This window comes from Contarinia nasturtii, unplaced genomic scaffold (genome assembly GCF_009176525.2).
Source record: "Contarinia nasturtii isolate CC-2019 unplaced genomic scaffold, AAFC_CNas_1.1 Cnas_scaffold_2678, whole genome shotgun sequence".
Lineage (NCBI taxonomy): Eukaryota > Metazoa > Arthropoda > Insecta > Diptera > Cecidomyiidae > Contarinia > Contarinia nasturtii.
Window position 1 is genome coordinate 389003 of NW_022199997.1, and position 19433 is coordinate 408435.

Below are 19433 nucleotides of genomic sequence, written 5' to 3' on the forward strand. Positions count from 1 at the left end.
CCCCCCCCTACCCCCCCCCCTTCGCACATTACTGCTGTATATGTATCCGCTCATTTCGAAAAGTTTATTTATTCATAAAATAGGGCGCTCAAAGTATTGAAAAACTTTTGGAAATTGTAAAGGAAAAACTTCAACTTTCGTCGGATGTGTTGTCAAACACTCCGATAGCATTGGCAGGAACGGGTGGTCTTAGAAGTCTGAAATCTGAACAAGCCAACACACTACTAGAAGAAGCTGATAAGACGTTGAAGAAGTCTGGATTTTCCGTCAAAGATGATGCTGTCACAATTTTGAGTGGTGACGACGAAGGAATATTTTCATGGTTTACTACTAATATTCTATTAGGTGTGACACTTCATTGATTGTTAGTCATATTTCAAAATTCATTTTCCTCGTTTTATGATTGACATGTTTAACATTTTTATATACACATGATCGAATTCCTCGTAAACATACGATTAATAATTTCAGACCGCTTAGGTACTGAGAATACAGTGGCCGCTCTTGATTTGGGTGGGTCTAGTACACAAGTGACATTTCCATTGAAAGAAAAGAGCAATGATCACACGTTAGCCGATCATATTTTCACGGTGGAAACCTCATCACCCGAAGACAAAATGGATTTATTTTCTATCAGTTATTCGAATTTGGGTAGAAAATATTTTGGAAATGCTGTTTTCGGCCATGGTAATTCGGATGAAGCTACAGATTGGTATAGTGTTTGTATTCATCCCGATAGCAAACCATATAAAATCGAATTGGACACCACATCACATAATGTCTAGTAAACAAAAAACACTTTCCATATCGAATGGAATAAAGAATCTAATTGTTTTTGTTTTATATTCCAGTGGAATTCCCAATAATCTTTCAACTGTCGATATTGCTGCATGTATGAATCTAGTGGAAGAAAAGATGTCAACTTTACTTACACCAAAACCCACCCCGTTAAAAAATGTCACTGAAATCTTCGCATTCTCTGGATTTTTCAAAGTAATCAATGCAGCTGGATTGATTGGTACGTAGAAATTGCATCATTTAGAATATACAAAAATATTTAAGTTGCTATGTTTCTTCCAGATCCTGAAGAAGGCGGCCAAGCATCTTTAGATGTTATATTATCAACTGCAGTTAAAGAATGTAGTATTGCAAATGACGAGAATCCAATCTTATGCCTCAATTTAATTTACGTTTATGTTTTACTGCACGATGGATATGAACTGAAACCAGAAACAAGAGTCAATGTAAAGTCAATGCATTCAAAATACTTTCAATTTTGATTTTGATTTAGAGCGATATTTTCTCTTTTTTCCGAACAGTTCCATCTGAAATTAAAGGGTCACTATATCTCATGGGCTCTCGGTTTTGCATATGATCAATTGACTGGTATAAGGCGAACAAAGAAAATAGACAACAAATAGAATTAATTCTTAATTAATAATTATTATCAGCATGCCCAAATTGTAACTATATTTATTGTATTCTAAATATTGCATTAAACAAAATGTTATTTGAAATTGCAATCAAAACGAATTTGATATGCAAGTTTTGAAATAGACACAACTGTAGTAGAGATTGTCGTTTTATGTTCCGAAATGGAGTTTATATTAGATAGAATGGACTTTTGCATAAATTCATTCGATTCGATTGGGGCGTTTTGACCAAAATTCCCTCCTGTTATCGATTTTGATTCGAGTCGAATGGTCAACACCAATTCTTTCAACCTGATAAAAAGAGAATGTCGATGAGTAAAAATGCTAGGTAAAGTGCAAAGGCTATATTTCAAGATTTCTATAGTTGAAAAGTTCTGAAAAAAAATTATTTGCATGAATGAAATTCAGGTTGTTCATTTCTATGAGATATTTTATTGAAGTAAATTTGAATGTAATGTTTGTTTACATGATAGAATTATTTCTAATTTAATACTAGGAAAAATATACAAATCGATTCAATAAATGGAATGTTTAATTGACTGCACACTTTCGAGGCAAAAATTACCTGAAAACGCGCAAAAATAATTTTGAAATAAAACATTGCCGATTGGAGCAATTCGAAAAAATTTGGAACATAAACAAAAAAAGTGTTCTGTTCAAACAAAGTTAATTTCGTCTCGTTAGGAGAAACAAGATTTCAAATCGAGGATCTTTTTTAAAATATGAAATAAATCTAAAAAATGGCGTTTGTTTGCAGTACATTTCCTCGACTAGAATTTGATAATCTCCTTTCAATCACTTTGAAAACTTACGCAACACCTCCGTGCTCATAGAATAACCTAAATAAAATGTGCATCAAATTCAAATAAAAAGAACACATTCAGCTACTTGCATTCAACTACAGCCGAATGAGCTAATTGAATACAAGTACCAGAAGAACGAATAAAAAAATTACAAAATAACTTGATCAAATCCTTAAATCGTGTAGAAAATTAAAATTATTCCGATCGATTGATGTCACCTACAATATATATTTATAACTAACTATCGGGAGAAATAAAATAGCTTGTAAATTGTGTAAAACTAATAAAATATTGCATGAATTCTTTTCTTTTCGATTAAGTCCAAGCATTTTTTGTACTGACATTTTCGAATCGAGTGCTAAATGAAAGTAGATACTGAAGTGGTTCCTGCAATTAAATTCCTTTCCTTTGAATTATTTCTATTAAATTTTAATATGCTTGTGTTGACTGACGGTTGGCGGTGGCCATTATTCATCTGCGTGCCATTCATAAATTCTACTTTTTTTGCATAAATATTTTAATAAAAAGATTGCTATTTTAAGCTTCTAACAGTGAGTCGTAGTTTGTATGATATGGAAAAAATGCGAAATACATGAGTTTGTTCGTTAAATTCTAAAAATCTCATTAAATATGGAATGTCTGAATGTTCATTGAATTCCAAATACTTTAGGTTATATCTTTCTTCAAAATCTGTCTTTTCTCTAGTTACGTATATATCTCATTCGATTTTAAATAGGATTTTCTTTTGTCATAAATAAGTGTTTTTCGTATCAAGCGAGATTGCTTGGAAATATATTTGAAATTCTAAGATTTTTTTTCTCAAATTTCAAATGGAAAAATAAATGCTATTAAGTTATATTATTATTCAATTAAATTGGTTCTTTGCGATATGATGTGGTCAAGTGTTGATGATGTGTATTCATGTGTGTATTGTGTACGTGTGTATGATATGTGTTGTATATTTGATGAGATGTTTGATTAGAGTTAATTGTGTGATTTATTTTGTTTTAGGTAAGAATTTCAATTTTACTAATAAGACTTCAAAAATCTAGCGATAGGCCGATGGAAAAATTGTCGAAAAATTGAAATATTTTTTGTTGTTGAAGTAAATGATTGATTGATTTTAAACCCAGACGCCATGTGGGTGTCCATCTAATTGTCTCGGTGAGCCCATTATTCGGCGTGTACTGCCTGGTCGATGTGATCCTGAATTCAAAAAAGAGAGAAACCATTGTTTCAAATACATTCGAGTGCATATAATTTTCATTTTTCACATACCCTCCAGTAAATTGCGAATCTCCTCGGTAGATGCAACAGTTAAACTTTGCAAATTCACCTCTTTCATTTCGTTGATCAATTTTTCCAAAAAACTTTTTTTCTCAGCAATTGCTGTTTCAATTACAGTTACCTCATTTTTGAGACTATCACTTATTTTGCTGGTTGAATCTGCACTTCGTGCGGCTATGTCGATCTCGTTTTGAATACGTTCCACCTCGTGCAACAAATTGATTTCGAATTGTTGCCGCTGACCTTCGTACTTGAGCGACGATTGTTCAATTTGAATGTCATCCATTAGTAAACGAATCTTATTCTTGCACTGTAACAATTCCGTTTCACAATTGGCCAATTTCGATCTCAACAATGTTATCTCGGATTTTAAAGTTTTTTCCTGTTGCCGAACCAGTTTGTTTTCCTCTTCGACATATTGAAGTGTTTGCAATTGTTCGCTGCTCTGACGAAATAGTTGATCCGTTTTGGTGATCTCACGCGTAATGGCATCTAATTGCTGTATTTGGTCTCGCTCTTTGTTCTCTAAATAGATAATCTCTGCATCGTACTGTTGCAAGAGAAGAAAATATTTTTAAACATTGATAATAACGAATTGATAAGTCATTTAAGTCACCTTTGAAATATCGGTTTGTTGATTGCTGATTTTCTCCCGTTGCAAATGAATCAATTGCAATAATTCTCTGTACTGTGCATTCTGGAATTGATTATCATTCAAAAGATCTTTATCACTTGTCGCACTATTCACAATCGCCTGTAAATTGCTCAACGCATTTATATGAATATTTGGCGATGATTGACGATTTGATACAAATTGTTGGGCATTCAATGTGGCCGTGGGTGATGGTGATTGTTCTTTCATAAAATGAGATGCTTTATTGCTTGTAAAATCAATTAATTTGCCGCTGTTATTAGTTGTATTACTGCTTTGACTGTCTGTTTTTTGATGATGTATCAATAGATTGTTGTACTGATGCAACAGCGGTGAGTTGGTTTTTGGTGACGGTGGATTTCGATATGGCGGTGGTGCTAATGCTCCGGTGGTGCTAATCTGTGGACCATTTTTATACGACTCAGTTGTACTATCCAAATTTTCACTCATGCTACTGGTGGTACTTATATTGGTACTGTTATTGTTATTATTTCGATGGGAATGTTGAGTACGGTCATCATTTAAATTAACCATTTCACGGAATGCGCTCGTTTTTCGGTCCAATGAATTGCGCACATCGGCCGAATTAAATTGTAAAATTGGTGATTTTACCAGATTTTGCAATGGTTTCGACGCATAGTCAATGTCAGCGAAATCACTGGTCGTTGTAATCGATGTTCCGGTTGTGGACGAACATGGCGAGAGTGGTGGCGATATTTTAGTCAAATTTTGCATCGTTGTATGTGGTACTCCTGTGAACAGAATGAAAAATTTTGCTTAGTTTGTTAATATTGTTTTTGCATTTTTGTGAAAATCACCTTTAACAATTCCAATCAAATCAGTTCTGCGATGCTCGTTCGTTGTAATACTTTCGGGTGTTAAGCTTTGAACGGTATTTGGTTCGTCCAATGGCAATGATGACAGTTGATCGGTGTTTATGGGTTGATCGAATGTTGATTTTGCTTTCTTCGGTGATTCGGTTGCTTGTGGCGATGAGGCTGGATTTTTTGCCGCCTGATCTGGACTATTCCCGTTTTTCGGCTGATCTGAACGCTGCAATATGAATTGCACATCACTCGAATATTCACCCCATTTCATCAATATCTAAAGAATGAAAAACGAAATTCCGTTAGCCGATAGTATCACCATGAATATACATTATTCACGATTCAAGCTTACCTTCAATGGATTTTCGTGTGGTGCCAAATTTCGTTCATTGTTCCGCCATCGTTCGATCAATGTAAATCGTCCAATTTTACCGGTTGCATGAGCCAATGCAAACACAACATCCTAAACGAAACAATTAACCCAGGGTCAGACATATTAACACATCATTTACAAATTAAGGCTATACTTTATTTTTTCCCTCATTAAAAATATACAACGTCAATTATCTGCATGAAAAATGTGAAATGATTGCTAAAAGCATTGTGAATGTGAATTGATTACAAAGTATTTTATTCTGTATAATTTTGTTTGATAATCTCTTCATTTTTACGAAAACAAAAAATGTCGTTTTTTTCCCATTCACCAGATAAAAATTTACGTATTAATCGATTCAATCAAATCGCTAAAAAGTCTCCTTTCTTTTTTTTGCAGGTTATCTAGTTTTGGTTCATTCAACCGTTTGTTTCATTCATTGAATAAATCACACCGAATGAGATGCTTGAAAAAGTCCAATTTTGGAAATGGTGTTTGGTATTTACAAAGTCAAGTTAATTCATAAACAAAAGACCAAATAAAGGATTGAATAACTTACTTGACATGTTGTAGTTTCCGTAACGCCACAAACAATTCGCTGTATGCCCTCGACCCAGACTTTCAATTCCATTACACACTTTTATCTCGTTCGACTTGCTTAAATTCGTTTTTTTTTTTAACTTCAATTTCGGATAGTTGGATACTCCACACTGACTATAGTCCACCGAATCTGTGCCGAATTGTACTACGAAGTGTGTATTACTGATTGGTTTTTGATGCCAATCATGAATTCAAGAGAATTCAAAAGAAATAATAATTTCTGTTCGCTTTGTTGTCGATTTTTGCGTGTTTTTTTCGGTGTAGTTGTATAAGATGTGTATATGTGTGTGTAAGTGTAATTTTCAATAGCAATCACATCTTTGTGATTTATTTGTGATCGTTAGTGGCAAATATCATAAATAACGTGCACAGCCAGAGATCTTGCGACTGCACTCTGAAACACGAAATGATGGAGAAAAGCAAATTAAAAATAAAATGAGAAACAAAAAAAAAAATACGTAGAAAAAAAGGAAGTATATAAAAAACGCGCACACACACAACAAATAACATCGTCACATTAGTCATAATCATATCGTAATGATCGTGACCAATGCGAAAAATGCCGGCGCGCACAAATAACATTAGGATTTAAAAAAAAATAACATTTTATGCATTCAACCAGAAATGCATTATTTTCTCTCTCTTGCGCGTAGAGAACATAAACAATCAAATAAATACACTTGCTTCGTCAAACAACACACATTAGCTCGTCTTTTATTTCAGAGTTGAACACAATTCAATGCACAGTAATAATCGGCGGCAATCTTTTCTTTCAACACGTTTTGGTTAAACAACTTCGTTTGACTGAAAGGAAATCGAAATTAACAGTCGTCATTCGTTTATTTCTCACTCTCTCACATAATAAGTTGCCAGTTAACGATGACGACGACGATGACAACATTCACTTCACATTAAAAACAATAAAATCGCACAAACTAATGATGGTTAACGCAATGCAACACGATAGAAGAAAACGAAAAAGAGAAGAAGAAAATCATTTTCTAACGCGCTTTGGAATGGTAACAATTGATTTAATTTCGTTTTTGATATGGAGTTGATATTGTGAAAAGCGACCGCAACAAATCCAAATACATCAATTGAATGAATCAGCGTCGACGATTACCTTTTACAGCTACTGGTTAAATTGAAATTTATTCATGAGTTTTGTTTCATTTTAATGAATTTAATCGTTCATATCTCTTGAACGGTTCGATTACGCTGTTTTATTTGTCTTTCTTTTGTTTTATTCTAAGGCAGTGCGTTGCGCGGGCTTGGTACACACATTGTCACAAACCGTATCATTTCGAGAGGCCAATTCATTAAACAAAAACAAAAACAAGAGAGAAAAAAAATGAAATAAAAGGAATGCCACAAAGCATAATATCACAGTGAAACAATGAACAACGGCATAAAACAAACTAATCAAGAATGGAGAATCAAATGAAATTTTAAAAAAAGCAGAAAACAAAGGTAGAGAGCAAACCAATGAAAGTAGCGGTGAAGATAAATGTTCATTTAAAATGCGTATGATTTGAGCGAAAGAGCGGCCGAGAGATGAAAATCCAATACGAAATCAAATGGCTCTCAATGAGTTTTATCACATGTTATGAATATGTATGTGATAAATAAACAACTTTGTCAGCTTGATCCGCTGAAATTAACATCCAGTAGAATGTATGTCACGCAAAACTAGGCGTAAATAATATGAAAGATAGAGAGAGAGAGAATGAAAAAAATCAATGGATAAACGAAATGCGTGACATTCCATAGTCAGCACAATATCATACACAACATGTTGCAATAACGCCAATATATAAACACTTAAAGCATAGAATCACAACTCACATCGAATCAATCACATTCACATACTAAATACACAGCATATATATTCTTGTTATTTTAATTGAGCCAGTTATTGCAACACTCTCTCAATACTGTAAACTCACTTATACACATGAAAAGCGTAATAAATCGTGAAAAAAACAACCGAAAATTGGTATATTGTTTGAACTATGCAACTATCTATGAATAATTGAATACATGATGACACGAAAAATGCACTTGTTTACATGCGCTGAAGATGGCCACTGCAGACACTAGAATTATGATTGTCTGGGGCTCACATTCAAATCTGACTGTCGATTAATTGAAACTCTTTCACGGCGTTGCTCTTTAAACTCTGCATGCCGTAGCACAACAACCGTTTACATATATATTGATTATTACACACAAAACAAACACACATGAAAGTTCATTTGCCCTGACTTCCAACCTGTTTATTTATTTTCAAATACACATCAATTTTTTTACTTCTTCTTCCATATTGCATTTTTATGGTAGACGTTTTAATTTTTTTACTTTTCATTATTGTTGCTGTTTTGTTTATGATTATGCTCTCACGATATATACAAGTCAATAACGCTTTACACTCACACTCTCACTCTCTCTCTGGATGTATTTGGAACTTCTATTGCACACAGTAAACAGATAAAATCAAAACATTCGAGAACTCCACATAACATTTCTATAACACAAAAAAAAAGAGAAATAAACACCAAATCGAATGAAAAACTTTCGCAGTTTTAACAAAATTCACCATATGCCAATTAATTGCACTAACCAAAAGAGAATTTCTTAGAAAATTCTGCGATTAAAAAATTCTTTTTTTTATCTTGTTTCATTTAATTACTTACAGCATTTCGTTGTGTGTATCGCCTTTGCTAAGAGCAGCAATACAATCGCCATTCTGTTGTGGCACTTGACGTTTATTATTCAATCGCTTGCATTGGAATTTGTCTATTATTTACCTGCATGATGTGTATTAATGTCAACACTGAAAAGTTGGTTGCCCTGAATTGATTTTTATAGACAGATTTTTAAGTACCGTCTCCATCGAGAAGCATTTTAACCATCGAGTGCGCACCTACGCCACTTGAGCACACCATTTCAGCTAAAGTTGGAATGTTTCTTGAAAGTGAGAGACTTTCTTCAAGCGCTTCAGTGGAGCCGCCATAATGAAAGTTTTCTTTTAAAATAACAATTTTTTGATTGAAAATTAAACACGCATAATCGATGGATTTTCGGATAATATTTCGATATTTTATTTAATTATCATTTCCTATGCGAAATTTTCTACATGATTCTGACTTTATATTGATTGATTTTGGTATTTGTATTGTACGGTACACTCTCTCATCAAGAGAGTGAATAGAATTGGATAGACAATATAATTTCATTAGGTGTACACATCAATTTTGTTAAACGTTTACATCTGAAGACACAACAAATTGATCATATGCTTTCATTGTTTTGATTAAAAAATGTTTACTTTTGATAGTTTTAGTATGTATGTTTTGATTAATTTGTTCCACAGAAAGACAGTAAGATTAGAGTTTATACAGCTACTGTTTTGGGACGTCTGAATTTTTCGGGCTTTGTTCAAAATGTTTTAACTGAAAAAGGAAAACGAGCAAATGCCATCGATTTGCAACTAAAAACAGCTAGCTACACGTTGGTTTTTATTCGATTTTTTTTGGTTACTTACCTAATGCATCAGTTACGTATGGTTTATTATATGGTTCGTTTCGAACGTTTGATTATTTGGACAATTCTTATGCTATTCTTATACATACTATAATTTATTGTTTCAATATGGTTTCGCATAGGTTCTTAATATTTTCATATATATATATACACATTGGTATTTAATTCGTTGAATATATTGAAAATTATCTAAACTTTGCATTTTTTTATATATAAATTCCCAACAACAAAAGGTCCATATGTAACAAAAATAATTCACTTATATTGATAAAAATGCATTTTTTTTCTCATTATAACAAAGTCAACAAATTTCATTTCGATTATCGTGTAAACGATGTTTTTCGACTCTATTTAAAACAAATATTTGAATAGGCGCCGGGAAGATGCATTCGTTGCAGAATGACATTGTGGTGGAAGCAATTCTAACTAGCGTAATAAACAGAGTGATTCTGCATGAAGGGTAGGAAGGGGGCGATACTTAAGTGATATAATTAAATTGGTTTTGATATCAGTTTGCTTTTACCATTTACAATAGTGGTGCCGAACGATCGTTGGTCTTAGTACTTCTTAGCTTTACCGTGGCAAATTGAGCCGCACTGTTCTTACACCGGCGAAATCCCATCACATCCATAGGCAATGTTTTTTTTTTCGAAAGCACAGAGCCAAAACGAAAGAAAAAGAGAGAGAATAAAATTTGTTTCCAAGTTAGTTCTATCTATTTTCACCGCTACCGGTATAAATGCAAAAGGAATTTTGAAAAAAAAAAAAAAATCGAAACACTGTTAGAATCCCCTGTTTTCTGATGGATGTTACTGTATTAACATAGTTGCGAAATAAAAATTAAAATTTCTAAAATATTTCCAAAAACTGGATATTTTCATGGGAAAAAAACTCATTTCACCCGAAGAGGTTTCAAAAAGTTGAAAGCTTCAATTATACAGCAACAGTAATTAGATAAAAAAAATTATACGTATTCCATCGAAAACAAGGGATCTTAACTACGGAGAAATCTTGCGCCATTTTTCAAGTGCGAAATTTGAGTTGAAAACTTTAAAGATGTAGTTAATGGATGTGTTTAAATTTTGGTCAAATTTCTCATATGTAATATGGTCAAAATTCCACCAGTTGAGTGCTGTTAGCAATAACATCAAAAGTGTTGAGCTTGAAGATTAAACAAATTGGTTAAAATACTTGATTGTGATTAGATCAAATAGTTTAATGATATTAATAAATAGGTTTAAGCACAAAATAAATGCAAACAAAAACAAAACAAATGTGCACATTTTGTGTAATAATTTTATTAACGTAAATCAAAATCAATAAACTAACAATAATAAAAAGAATAAAAAGTGTGTGGACAAAAAAAAGAAGAAAAAACTTATGAAGAAAGAAACAAATGTCTTTACAGAAATAAATGATAATCAATAATTTCTTAAGTGAATGATCGATTTGAGCTGTTGTGCGAGTTTTTTTTTAGTCAGGAATCTATCATTCTCCGGCTAAGCTCATTAGTTTCGATTTATGTTCATTTGTTCAATTTGGCACTTATAATAATTTTGTCGAGCGCACGCTAACGCGTCGCTCTTTTGTAATGTACAAAAAGAGGGGGTAGAAGATTTTTTTTGTTGTTACTTAAATCGTGTAATAATAAGTCGAATGACTAAAATTAAATTACTACTTGCGGCCGACTTCAAACAATTTCTGAATGTATTTTTTTTTTGTTAGGCTTCCATTTTACTATTGTATAAAAGTACATGGCTAATTAAATAAGAACAAAATATTTTCCCGGCATTTGACGAAGTGCTGTTACGATTATTGCATGAGCATTACTTTAATCGCCACACTTTTTTCTCGTTCCATGTGTTTGCATTTTGGTCAACATTGGAAGGCAATTTCACTTTTTGTCCAAAAAAAGAAATAATAGTGGATTGAGAGGTGGTAAAATTTATACAAAATACAAAATTATTTAATAGAAAATCGCCTTATGAATGAAGCTGCAGTCTTCCGGCTTCGATGAAAATCTATGGTTTCCATTTCAAATTGACAATGCGGTAATAATGGCTCTCGTTCACATACACTTCGTATTATTTACAATTTTTATTTCGTGAAAATTCATTTCAATAAAGCTTTTTCAGCCAGGTCAAAAACGTGTCCGTGTGTATTTCTCCCAGTTTTGATCCAAATAATCGTCATCGTTTTTTTTAACGTACATATTTAACAAATATAAAAATCCCATTGCCCTTCCGTATTCCTAATGTAGTACATGCTTAAACTATGCAATTATTTTTTGTGGCCCCCTTACATGGGTCGCACTTTAATCGAAGAATTTTCCATATAGATTCATTGAAAAGAATCGACATCAATGGCGAAAAGCAAAAGAAAAAACCTCAAAGCACAAAAGCTTCTAAAGTTTGAAACATTTATCTGTTTCACGAATAAATTGCGCAATCTGAGAGAGTGAATCGTTCGTAATTCGCATGGTGTAAATGTAAATGATTTTGCATTTCAAAGTTTAAAGCATATAAAATCGACACCGTTTGAAAATAACGCAACGATTGAATGAGTAAAAGTGTTCGTTTGACGTCGCATCAACACGCACTACCGAACACATGTGTTAAACCGTTGAAATGCAATGTACGTGTCTATTAATTCGAAATGTTGGTTCGAGAAGATAAAGTTTTCACTTTAAATTGAAATATTGACGGTGTGCGTTTGTGAATGTGAATAGGCATGAATGTCGATAAAACTAATACTGCCGCGCATCATTGTTGTATGTAGTACGTGTGCACATTAAATGTTCCCCGAACAGAATCAATCCATGAAAACGGATATCGTCATAAACAAGAACCATGTATTTAAGTATTGGTTTTATTAGCTCATTAATTGGCAATACGTGAAATGCGCTCGAAAAAGATGGTTTTATGCATTCATCCATAAATGTGTGAAACGACGCCTTCAAAAAACCAATTTACCATTTTATGCTGCTGCCGCTTCATCTTTTGCAGCAATGTAATATGCTGTTTCACCTATTGATTCCATTTAATAGTGGTTTGTGTGCGTGTCATTTTGAATCTCAATGTAAATATGACTATTTTCCTCTAAAATGTAAAATGTGGTTAATAAAAACTAAAAGTACTAATGAACTAAACTTAGCGCATATAAGTCAATAAAATGTAAATTTGCTGCTAGATAGAATCAAGTCAAACAAACTTTATGCCAAACGAACTGAATTGTCTTGACCCCACAAATCATACCATGGTCCAAACGAAGTTGGTCTTTCATTTTGATAGTCATTATGTTTGCTGTCGGTTTTTCCATTTCCATTTGATGTCGCTTGTCGGCCGGTTCGTCTTTCGCGTCGGTCAATGCTCTTTGATTTCATTATTGCATCGGTGTCGCTGAAGCATCCGTTTGAACGATGAATCGGTGCATTTTTTGCTAATTTGGTTCGTGGCAATAGAGTTCCCGGTCGAGATGTGTTAATTTCTTCCAATTCAATGTTTTGATCGCTTTCACCGCGGAACGTTTTAAATTCCATTTTACCATTATTTGCATTTTTATGTTTATTCTTTTGATTTTCACGACGCACCAAATGATCATCAACAACAATGCAATCATATGGATCCGAGCTTGACGCTGAATTGCGCTCGGTGTCTGTGCCACTAGAATAGTATTGTTTCAAAATCTCTTGACGTTTTACTGTTTTCATGATAACATCTGTGACACTGTCATCATCGAAGAATTGATTTTCCGCCGTGCTGCGGCGCAATGAATTTGTGTTTATGATCAATGGCGCTTCATCAAAATCACGGCTGTAATCATGTTTTTTCGGTTGTTTTTTCAATGTATCCATGTCGCTGGTGTCATAATATTCGATGGTTTTGATTACTTGTTGACTTGATTTACCGTTGGTATTCTTGCTACTCGATTTCGGCCGTGATTGACGTGATTGCTGATGATTTTGTGTTTGTTGCTGCTGCTGCTGCTGTTGTTGTTGTTGTTGTTGGTGTTGTTGTTCTTTTTTCGATTGTTTTTTACTGTACTTATCGTTGTTGTATTTGTCATTTTTCTCATTTTCTCGTTCCATTTCGTATTGATGGACAAGTTTAGCACGTGAAACCATGTTCGGTGGCGGTGAACGCGCTTGAATGCGATCATTTCGAGCGTAAATATTATCCTCATCACGTCTATCATCGCGTTGTTGCATTGCAACGCGCCCATCAATCTTACTTTTTGTTATTGGATAAATGATCGGTTCGTCAATGCTTGAAAAATCGTTGTGCACACTATTTTGGCCATTCACCAATGTTTCCGAACTGTTTGTGCTAATAATCGTTTGATTTTCCAAGCTACGGTGACGCAATCGTTTTAACGTGGCAGCTGCCTCACGTTCACGTTCCATCGTTTTTTCATGATCAGTTTGAACTAAATCTTTATGCTGCCACAATGCCATACCTTCGAGAATTTCATCATCTGATTTACCAAATTTCCAAAATGACTTTGTTCGTTTAACCAGATGACCGTTGCGCTGATCAATTGTGCGATAAAGTAAATCCATTGATTGTTCGTCGGTTAGATTGCCAAAACTGGTTGATTGACGAATATTATGGCGTGATTGTGGTGATGTGTTTTTGTTTTTTATCGATTTCATTGTGCTTGTTTGAGTTTCGCCACCAGAACGCCGGGGTATACGCGACTTTTTCAATGTGCTACTTTCATGATTTGATCTTTTTTTCGTTTTTGAATTGATTTTTTTTTTTCGTTCGTGAGTTTAATGGAAATTAATGATGATAAACCGAAAAATAAACACAGAAAAAAAGAAGAAAAAAAAAAACACACAAAAATCAAGAAACAAATTAGGAAAAATACAAAACAAAACATAAAACAGCAAATATACATTTAGGAATGAAAATGGATTGGATTTAGTGACGGGCAATTAGTTATAAGGTGTGTGGTATTGTATTTGCTTTTAATTAGCTCTTTAGTTTTTGTTTTATTGCGTGCAAAAAATACAGAGAAGAGCATTGAATTTACCGTATTGGAACTCGATTGATGTTCTCTTCGTCCGAGTAATCGATTTGTGGATCGAGTGGCGGTGGATCATTGGCAAAACCGCTATCGTTGGAGCTGTGCAACGATGCGCTTGTCACACCGCTTCGTGGTTTCGGTTTCATACCAGATGCCTACCAAAAAAAAGCACAACCATAAATAAAAACGTTCGTTTTTTTGTGTCTCTCCATTTGGGTTTGTGATTGACAAAAAAGGTGTTTCAAATTGCATTTGAAATAGTTGTCTCCTACCTGTTTGGTGTAGTTCAATGTGGATGGCATCGATTTGCGGTTTTCGATGATTGGCGGCCCACCATTCGACGAAAAGCTATGCGATTGTGAAATTTGATTGTGATTTTTCGATGATGTACCATGTGGAATGGGTGCTGGTAATGTGGGTGGTGGACCCGGTTTTGGCATTCCATTCATTGCACCATTTGTATTGTTACCGGATACACGACGATATTGCTTCGATTGACGATACATAATTGTGTCGCCAAACATCCGTGTGGGTGAATGTTCATCTTGATATGATGCCAATTTGGACGAAATTGCAGTTTCATCTTCGTCTTCTTCAATCAATGTACTATCAAGTGATGAATCCGGCGTATGATCACGTGGATGATGTGCATTTTGATGACCGACCATTTGTTGTTGCATTTGTCCATTTGAATGATGGCCATTCTGTGCCGAACTCCAATGATCTTCGAATTCATTTTCAGTGTATGCAACTGGGAACCAGCCAAAAAGTGTCGTTCGTAAATTTTCACCGAATTGCCAACCTTTGGCACGTTCACCCACCAATGCAATTCGATCATTTTCATGGAAAGTTAATTGATTCTCTCCCGATGCCAAATACGAGTACAATGCACGAACTACCGGACGTGAATCATTCTTGGGAGTTGCTGTTGTATGTAAAAAAACGTGGAATTATTCCGAAATTTACAACAATTTTCATTGCTTTACATCGATAAAGTTAAAGACATAAAAAATATTCCGAAAAAAGAGCGAACATGAAATGCATCGGGTAAAACTTACGTTCAATCGTTGCTGTTGTCGTTAAATTGAATTCAGATTTAGCGCGTGGCATATTCATCGTTGTACTGTTAACAACTTCTCCCAACGAACGCATATCCAAACAAGATGCATCAATGCTCTTCGTTTTGCGTATGGCCGAGATTATGGAACCACGATCAGATTCATCGTCAATATATTGATCCTATATCATGAAATTTTATTACATGTTAAGTCATAACTTTCCAATCGAAATGTGCGTATTTGTTTTATTGATTTTATTTAATGGGTTTCCATCGGTGCAGACACTTGCCTTGATATTCTTGGCGAACATGTTTTCAACGTTTGGTGGCAAAAATTCTCTCGATGCAGATACTTCATCCCAGCTATCCAAATGACTTGAAATGCAATTCTTTCCCGATGTATGATAAGCGATCCAGTGTTTAGCCAACGAACATTGACGTTCCAAAACAAATCCATAGCGACGACGCTCTTGTGTCATGGCCTAAACATATAATAACAGGTTGTTAAAATAGAGAAAAAAAGAGAATAGAAAAGATATTGATGACACTCATTTATATTATGACAGCATTTTAAGACGACCATAAAGCTAAAATCTCTAAAAACGAAGTGGTGCTTCTTACATTAGAAACTTGTTTTGATTTTACATCAGCCGACATAAGATCGTTAGATTCACGTAAAAAAGTGACATTTTAAAATTCAAATGCTCTGATAATATGTAAGAGTTCTTTGTGTAGCATTTATCGTGTCTATGTAGAAATAGAAAACAGCAGGCGTGTAATATGAAGAAGGTTCAACGACTTTCTACATATTAACAAGTTCTTTGCTCATATTTCAAATCGAGTTTGGGATTTTACAACACACATTTTCTCAAAACGATTTTCAAATCGTTGTCATTTTTCATGCAGCCATATCACTTTTATCAACTAGCACACAAATAACATGTTTCCCTTTGTTGAATTGCTATGCAGATGATGCTAATTTTAAAGTGAGGACAAAAAATCGATTGAAACCAGATTTTCAATTTATTCTCATTAGACAGATGGTGAGAGAGGGCACTTGGAATGGATCTCTTTCGCTTTTCCCTTTTTCGGTTGATTATTTAATAAGTTTTGTTTTGCCAAGTAGGCGCGGTTACTTCAAGCCTTTTCTTAAGTTGATTTGGCTCTTTTTCAGTAATAAAAATGCTAATTTATCTCAATTTTAAGGGAAATTTCTTGACTTCGTCTTGTGTGTTTATTATTTTTTGTGAGCTCGGAGTAAATTGAAAAAAATTAACAAAGATGCAAAAAACATATATCCTTTCATATATTCAAAATTATTAAATTAACCGAACCGAAATTCAGTGTTATTTGCCAAACAAAATACAGGGTTCCGTTTATGTTTCTGACCTGCTTTTGAAAAAGACGCTTGTTTTTTTTTCGAATACACTCAAATGAAAATGTAAAAAAGTGGTACGGCTTTTTTTCTGTCTCATAATCCCCTAGCGAGTCGATGAAAAATTGTCTGTCTCTCGACCGAAAAACATAAAGCACCTCATCCATTTTACTCGTGTCCTGCGTAACAGCATAATTTTTGATGTGCGAAAATAAAATCGCAATGTTTCACAATGTCTTCACGGTTTTCAACACATTTAATATTTATTAAGCAATTTAACGGCACCGATTCAGGCACATTTGAAATTTGAAAATGTGAAGGGAAAAAAATGCTTAAGCGGAATCAAACGACCACCTTGTGGTTTTACTTAATTTCATCTAAAAAGATTTAGTTTCGAAGAAAATTGTCTCAGGTCCTATGTGAATGGAATGTAGTCGTTGGATCGTTGAATATGACTGAATGTCGTAGTGAAAAATGGCAAAGCAAAAGATAAATAATAAAATTCGAGCACATTTATTTTCGGTTCAAACTCATTTAAATGTCTGCTTCAATTCCTCTTCGCACTAAATGGGTGTACACATGTACAATGTGTAACAGATGATATTCGCACTATGCAAGTGCTTATTTGTATGAATGCCACTCATGTGGATGGTTCATCCCTCAATTCAATCGCAGGATGAAAAGCATAACCGAGACGAGATTCACAACGTACAAGGAGGAACGGAACCGAAAAAATATTGTAAAATAAATTAAATTTGACTGCGAAAATTGGCTATATTTTATTCAATACTGGTAATAAAACGATATGTATAACATGGTTATGATGCGTAGACTATATCTATCTATACAAATTGAATGTGTTCTCGTTGTCTTGTGTAACTTGAACAAAAATAATTCGATATAGCCACACATCTTCCTGTTCTCCATCGTTATCATCGCCGACGAACGATGGCGTCGGCAATTCCTTTTTCCATTTTTTTTAAAGCGAAAAGTGTTTTGTGTGCATCGAATAGAAAATGTGTGCTAACACTGTGTTTTTACTTTTTTTTAAAGGAACGATATGGCCATGATAAAAATGTGTTTCGATAGTCTACGACGAGAAGTGATAGATGATTGAAAAAAATGGGCATTTTCTTGAAAATTTACGATACTCACACGAAGGTATAGTTCTTTTCAACGTAAACAACGATACTTGCATCAAGCTACAATTTATAACATTATATAATATTTTTATTGAGCAGGTAGTTTGACAACGGGACAAAAAATAAAAGCACATAACATGAGCAGATAAAATACACAAAAGAAAAAAGAATATATTTCCAAATAAGTATATTGAAACATTTTTTTCCATCATCACAGTGAAGTATTGTATGGAGTTTGAATCAAATGATATAAATCTATATTCCAGACGATTTTTTTTCGCTTCATTTTCCAAATCGCTACTCTTACGAATGAGCACTTCATGCATGTAGACTTTCATTTTCCGAAAGCATGCATTTTCCATAAAAAAATTATAGATTTTTTGATGCATTATCACTGTCTTCAATATATCTTAACTCGTCGACTACTGTTTTTTTTTGTCTCTCTGTCTGTTTGCCCTATAGTCTACAAAACTTTCTTCCCAGTAGACGTTCTAGCAATTCTTCCTGTTTGAATAACGAAATATTCAAGTACATTGTTATGCAAAAGAAACAGAGTAAGATTCTCGACGACTGGCATACATTGCAAGCGACCAAGTGAAGGCTTACCGACAGAGGGAGAATGAACTTTTCACTTAATCACTTTAAAATTTAAATACGAAAATGACTAGTTTGTGTATGTTTGTGTGAATGTCACCAGAGCGTCGACGAAAAATTGAATGAGAAGGTTGTGTATAAGAGTGCGATAAAGATGATGAAAGATTCGGTGAGTGCATTTGGCAATAAAGCCAGACAAGAGTTTATAACTGGACTAAGGCAAAAGAAAAAAAAAACACGCACGAACAAACAACTTGTTGCAATGATATACCTATGAAGTTAACAAAGTTTCAACTTGCCAACCAAAAACAGACAAAGTACACAATTGTGAAAAATCGAAACGAAATATACTTACATTTTTAAGACTTTGTTCACAGAATGCATCCAATTTGTTCTTCTCTTCGTCCACTGCTTGAATCGACTAGTGGTCCGATGACAAAATACACAGAACGATGATGGCACGAGCACAAAAACACGGTTGGCACAATGAAAATACAGATGAAATAAGGATACAAATAGTTTGAATTATTATTTAAATAATTTAGATGGGATTTTTTCTGACTTCTCAGGAAAAAAAAACATTCGTTACAAACACAGTTTTGGTTGACGTACATCGGAGAGTTACAAATATACAGAGAGTTAGAGAAAAAGTGTAATTCTCGAAATTGTAGCAAATAAACTCTAGCTTAATTTACTCTTTTTTCTCTTTCTCTCTCTCT

The 19433-nt window shown here is 33.9% G+C and overlaps 3 protein-coding genes across 9 annotated transcripts in view; 1 reads left to right on the forward strand and 2 right to left on the reverse strand.

Moving 5' to 3' along the window:
* The window catches only part of LOC116348817 (ectonucleoside triphosphate diphosphohydrolase 5-like), a 2556-nt gene extending 985 nt beyond the window's left edge, over positions 1 to 1571 (forward strand). For 2 of the 3 annotated variants that reach the window (XM_031779959.1, XM_031779961.1), the window contains 5 exons: positions 84 to 345; positions 472 to 784; positions 852 to 1018; positions 1081 to 1244; positions 1320 to 1571. In XM_031779959.1, the coding sequence (XP_031635819.1) occupies positions 84 to 345; positions 472 to 784; positions 852 to 1018; positions 1081 to 1244; positions 1320 to 1421 (1008 nt within the window). In that variant the 3' untranslated portion in view covers positions 1422 to 1571. The remainder of the gene's footprint in view (positions 1 to 83; positions 346 to 471; positions 785 to 851; positions 1019 to 1080; positions 1245 to 1319) is intronic. The other variant, XM_031779960.1, reaches the window with a different exon arrangement.
* Positions 1572 to 1912: 341 nt separating this feature from the next.
* LOC116348816 (bromodomain-containing protein DDB_G0280777) lies at positions 1913 to 8756 on the reverse strand. Of its 4 annotated transcripts, none has more exons than XM_031779955.1 (7): positions 8669 to 8756; positions 5935 to 6369; positions 5355 to 5465; positions 4994 to 5279; positions 4140 to 4927; positions 3515 to 4073; positions 1913 to 3442 (listed from the first exon to the last, which is right to left on the reverse strand). In XM_031779955.1, exons 2-7 carry the CDS (start codon positions 6004 to 6006, stop codon positions 3360 to 3362), a joined length of 1899 nt encoding a protein of 632 aa, XP_031635815.1. In that variant the 5' UTR covers positions 6007 to 6369; positions 8669 to 8756; the 3' UTR covers positions 1913 to 3359. The 4 variants fall into 4 exon arrangements, with proteins under 4 accessions (XP_031635815.1, XP_031635816.1, XP_031635818.1 ...); XM_031779956.1 differs by lacking the exon at positions 8669 to 8756 and adding an exon at positions 8409 to 8498; XM_031779958.1 differs by lacking the exon at positions 8669 to 8756 and adding an exon at positions 7922 to 7981.
* Positions 8757 to 10873: 2117 nt separating this feature from the next.
* Positions 10874 to 19433, reverse strand: part of LOC116348940 (uncharacterized protein DDB_G0286591) — a 117776-nt gene continuing 109216 nt past the window's right edge. For both annotated transcript variants that reach the window (XM_031780168.1, XM_031780170.1), the window contains exons 9-14: positions 19070 to 19135; positions 15894 to 16085; positions 15605 to 15785; positions 14819 to 15471; positions 14553 to 14701; positions 10874 to 14245 (exon numbers count right to left, since the gene is read on the reverse strand). In XM_031780168.1, the coding sequence (XP_031636028.1) occupies positions 12730 to 14245; positions 14553 to 14701; positions 14819 to 15471; positions 15605 to 15785; positions 15894 to 16085; positions 19070 to 19135 (2757 nt within the window). In that variant the 3' untranslated portion in view covers positions 10874 to 12729. The remainder of the gene's footprint in view (positions 14246 to 14552; positions 14702 to 14818; positions 15472 to 15604; positions 15786 to 15893; positions 16086 to 19069; positions 19136 to 19433) is intronic.

Bases quoted from the DNA above. Each gene is read 5' to 3' on its own strand.
- LOC116348816 (XM_031779955.1), bottom strand. From the start codon at position 6,006: ATGGAATTGAAAGTCTGGGTCGAGGGCATACAGCGAATTGTTTGTGGC. The intron at 5,280-5,354 runs GTAAGCTTGAAT...TTCATTCTTTAG, and splicing joins CACACGAAAATCCATTGAAG to ATATTGATGAAATGGGGTGA. The intron at 3,443-3,514 runs GTATGTGAAAAA...TTTTGAATTCAG, and splicing joins GATTCGCAATTTACTGGAGG to GATCACATCGACCAGGCAGT.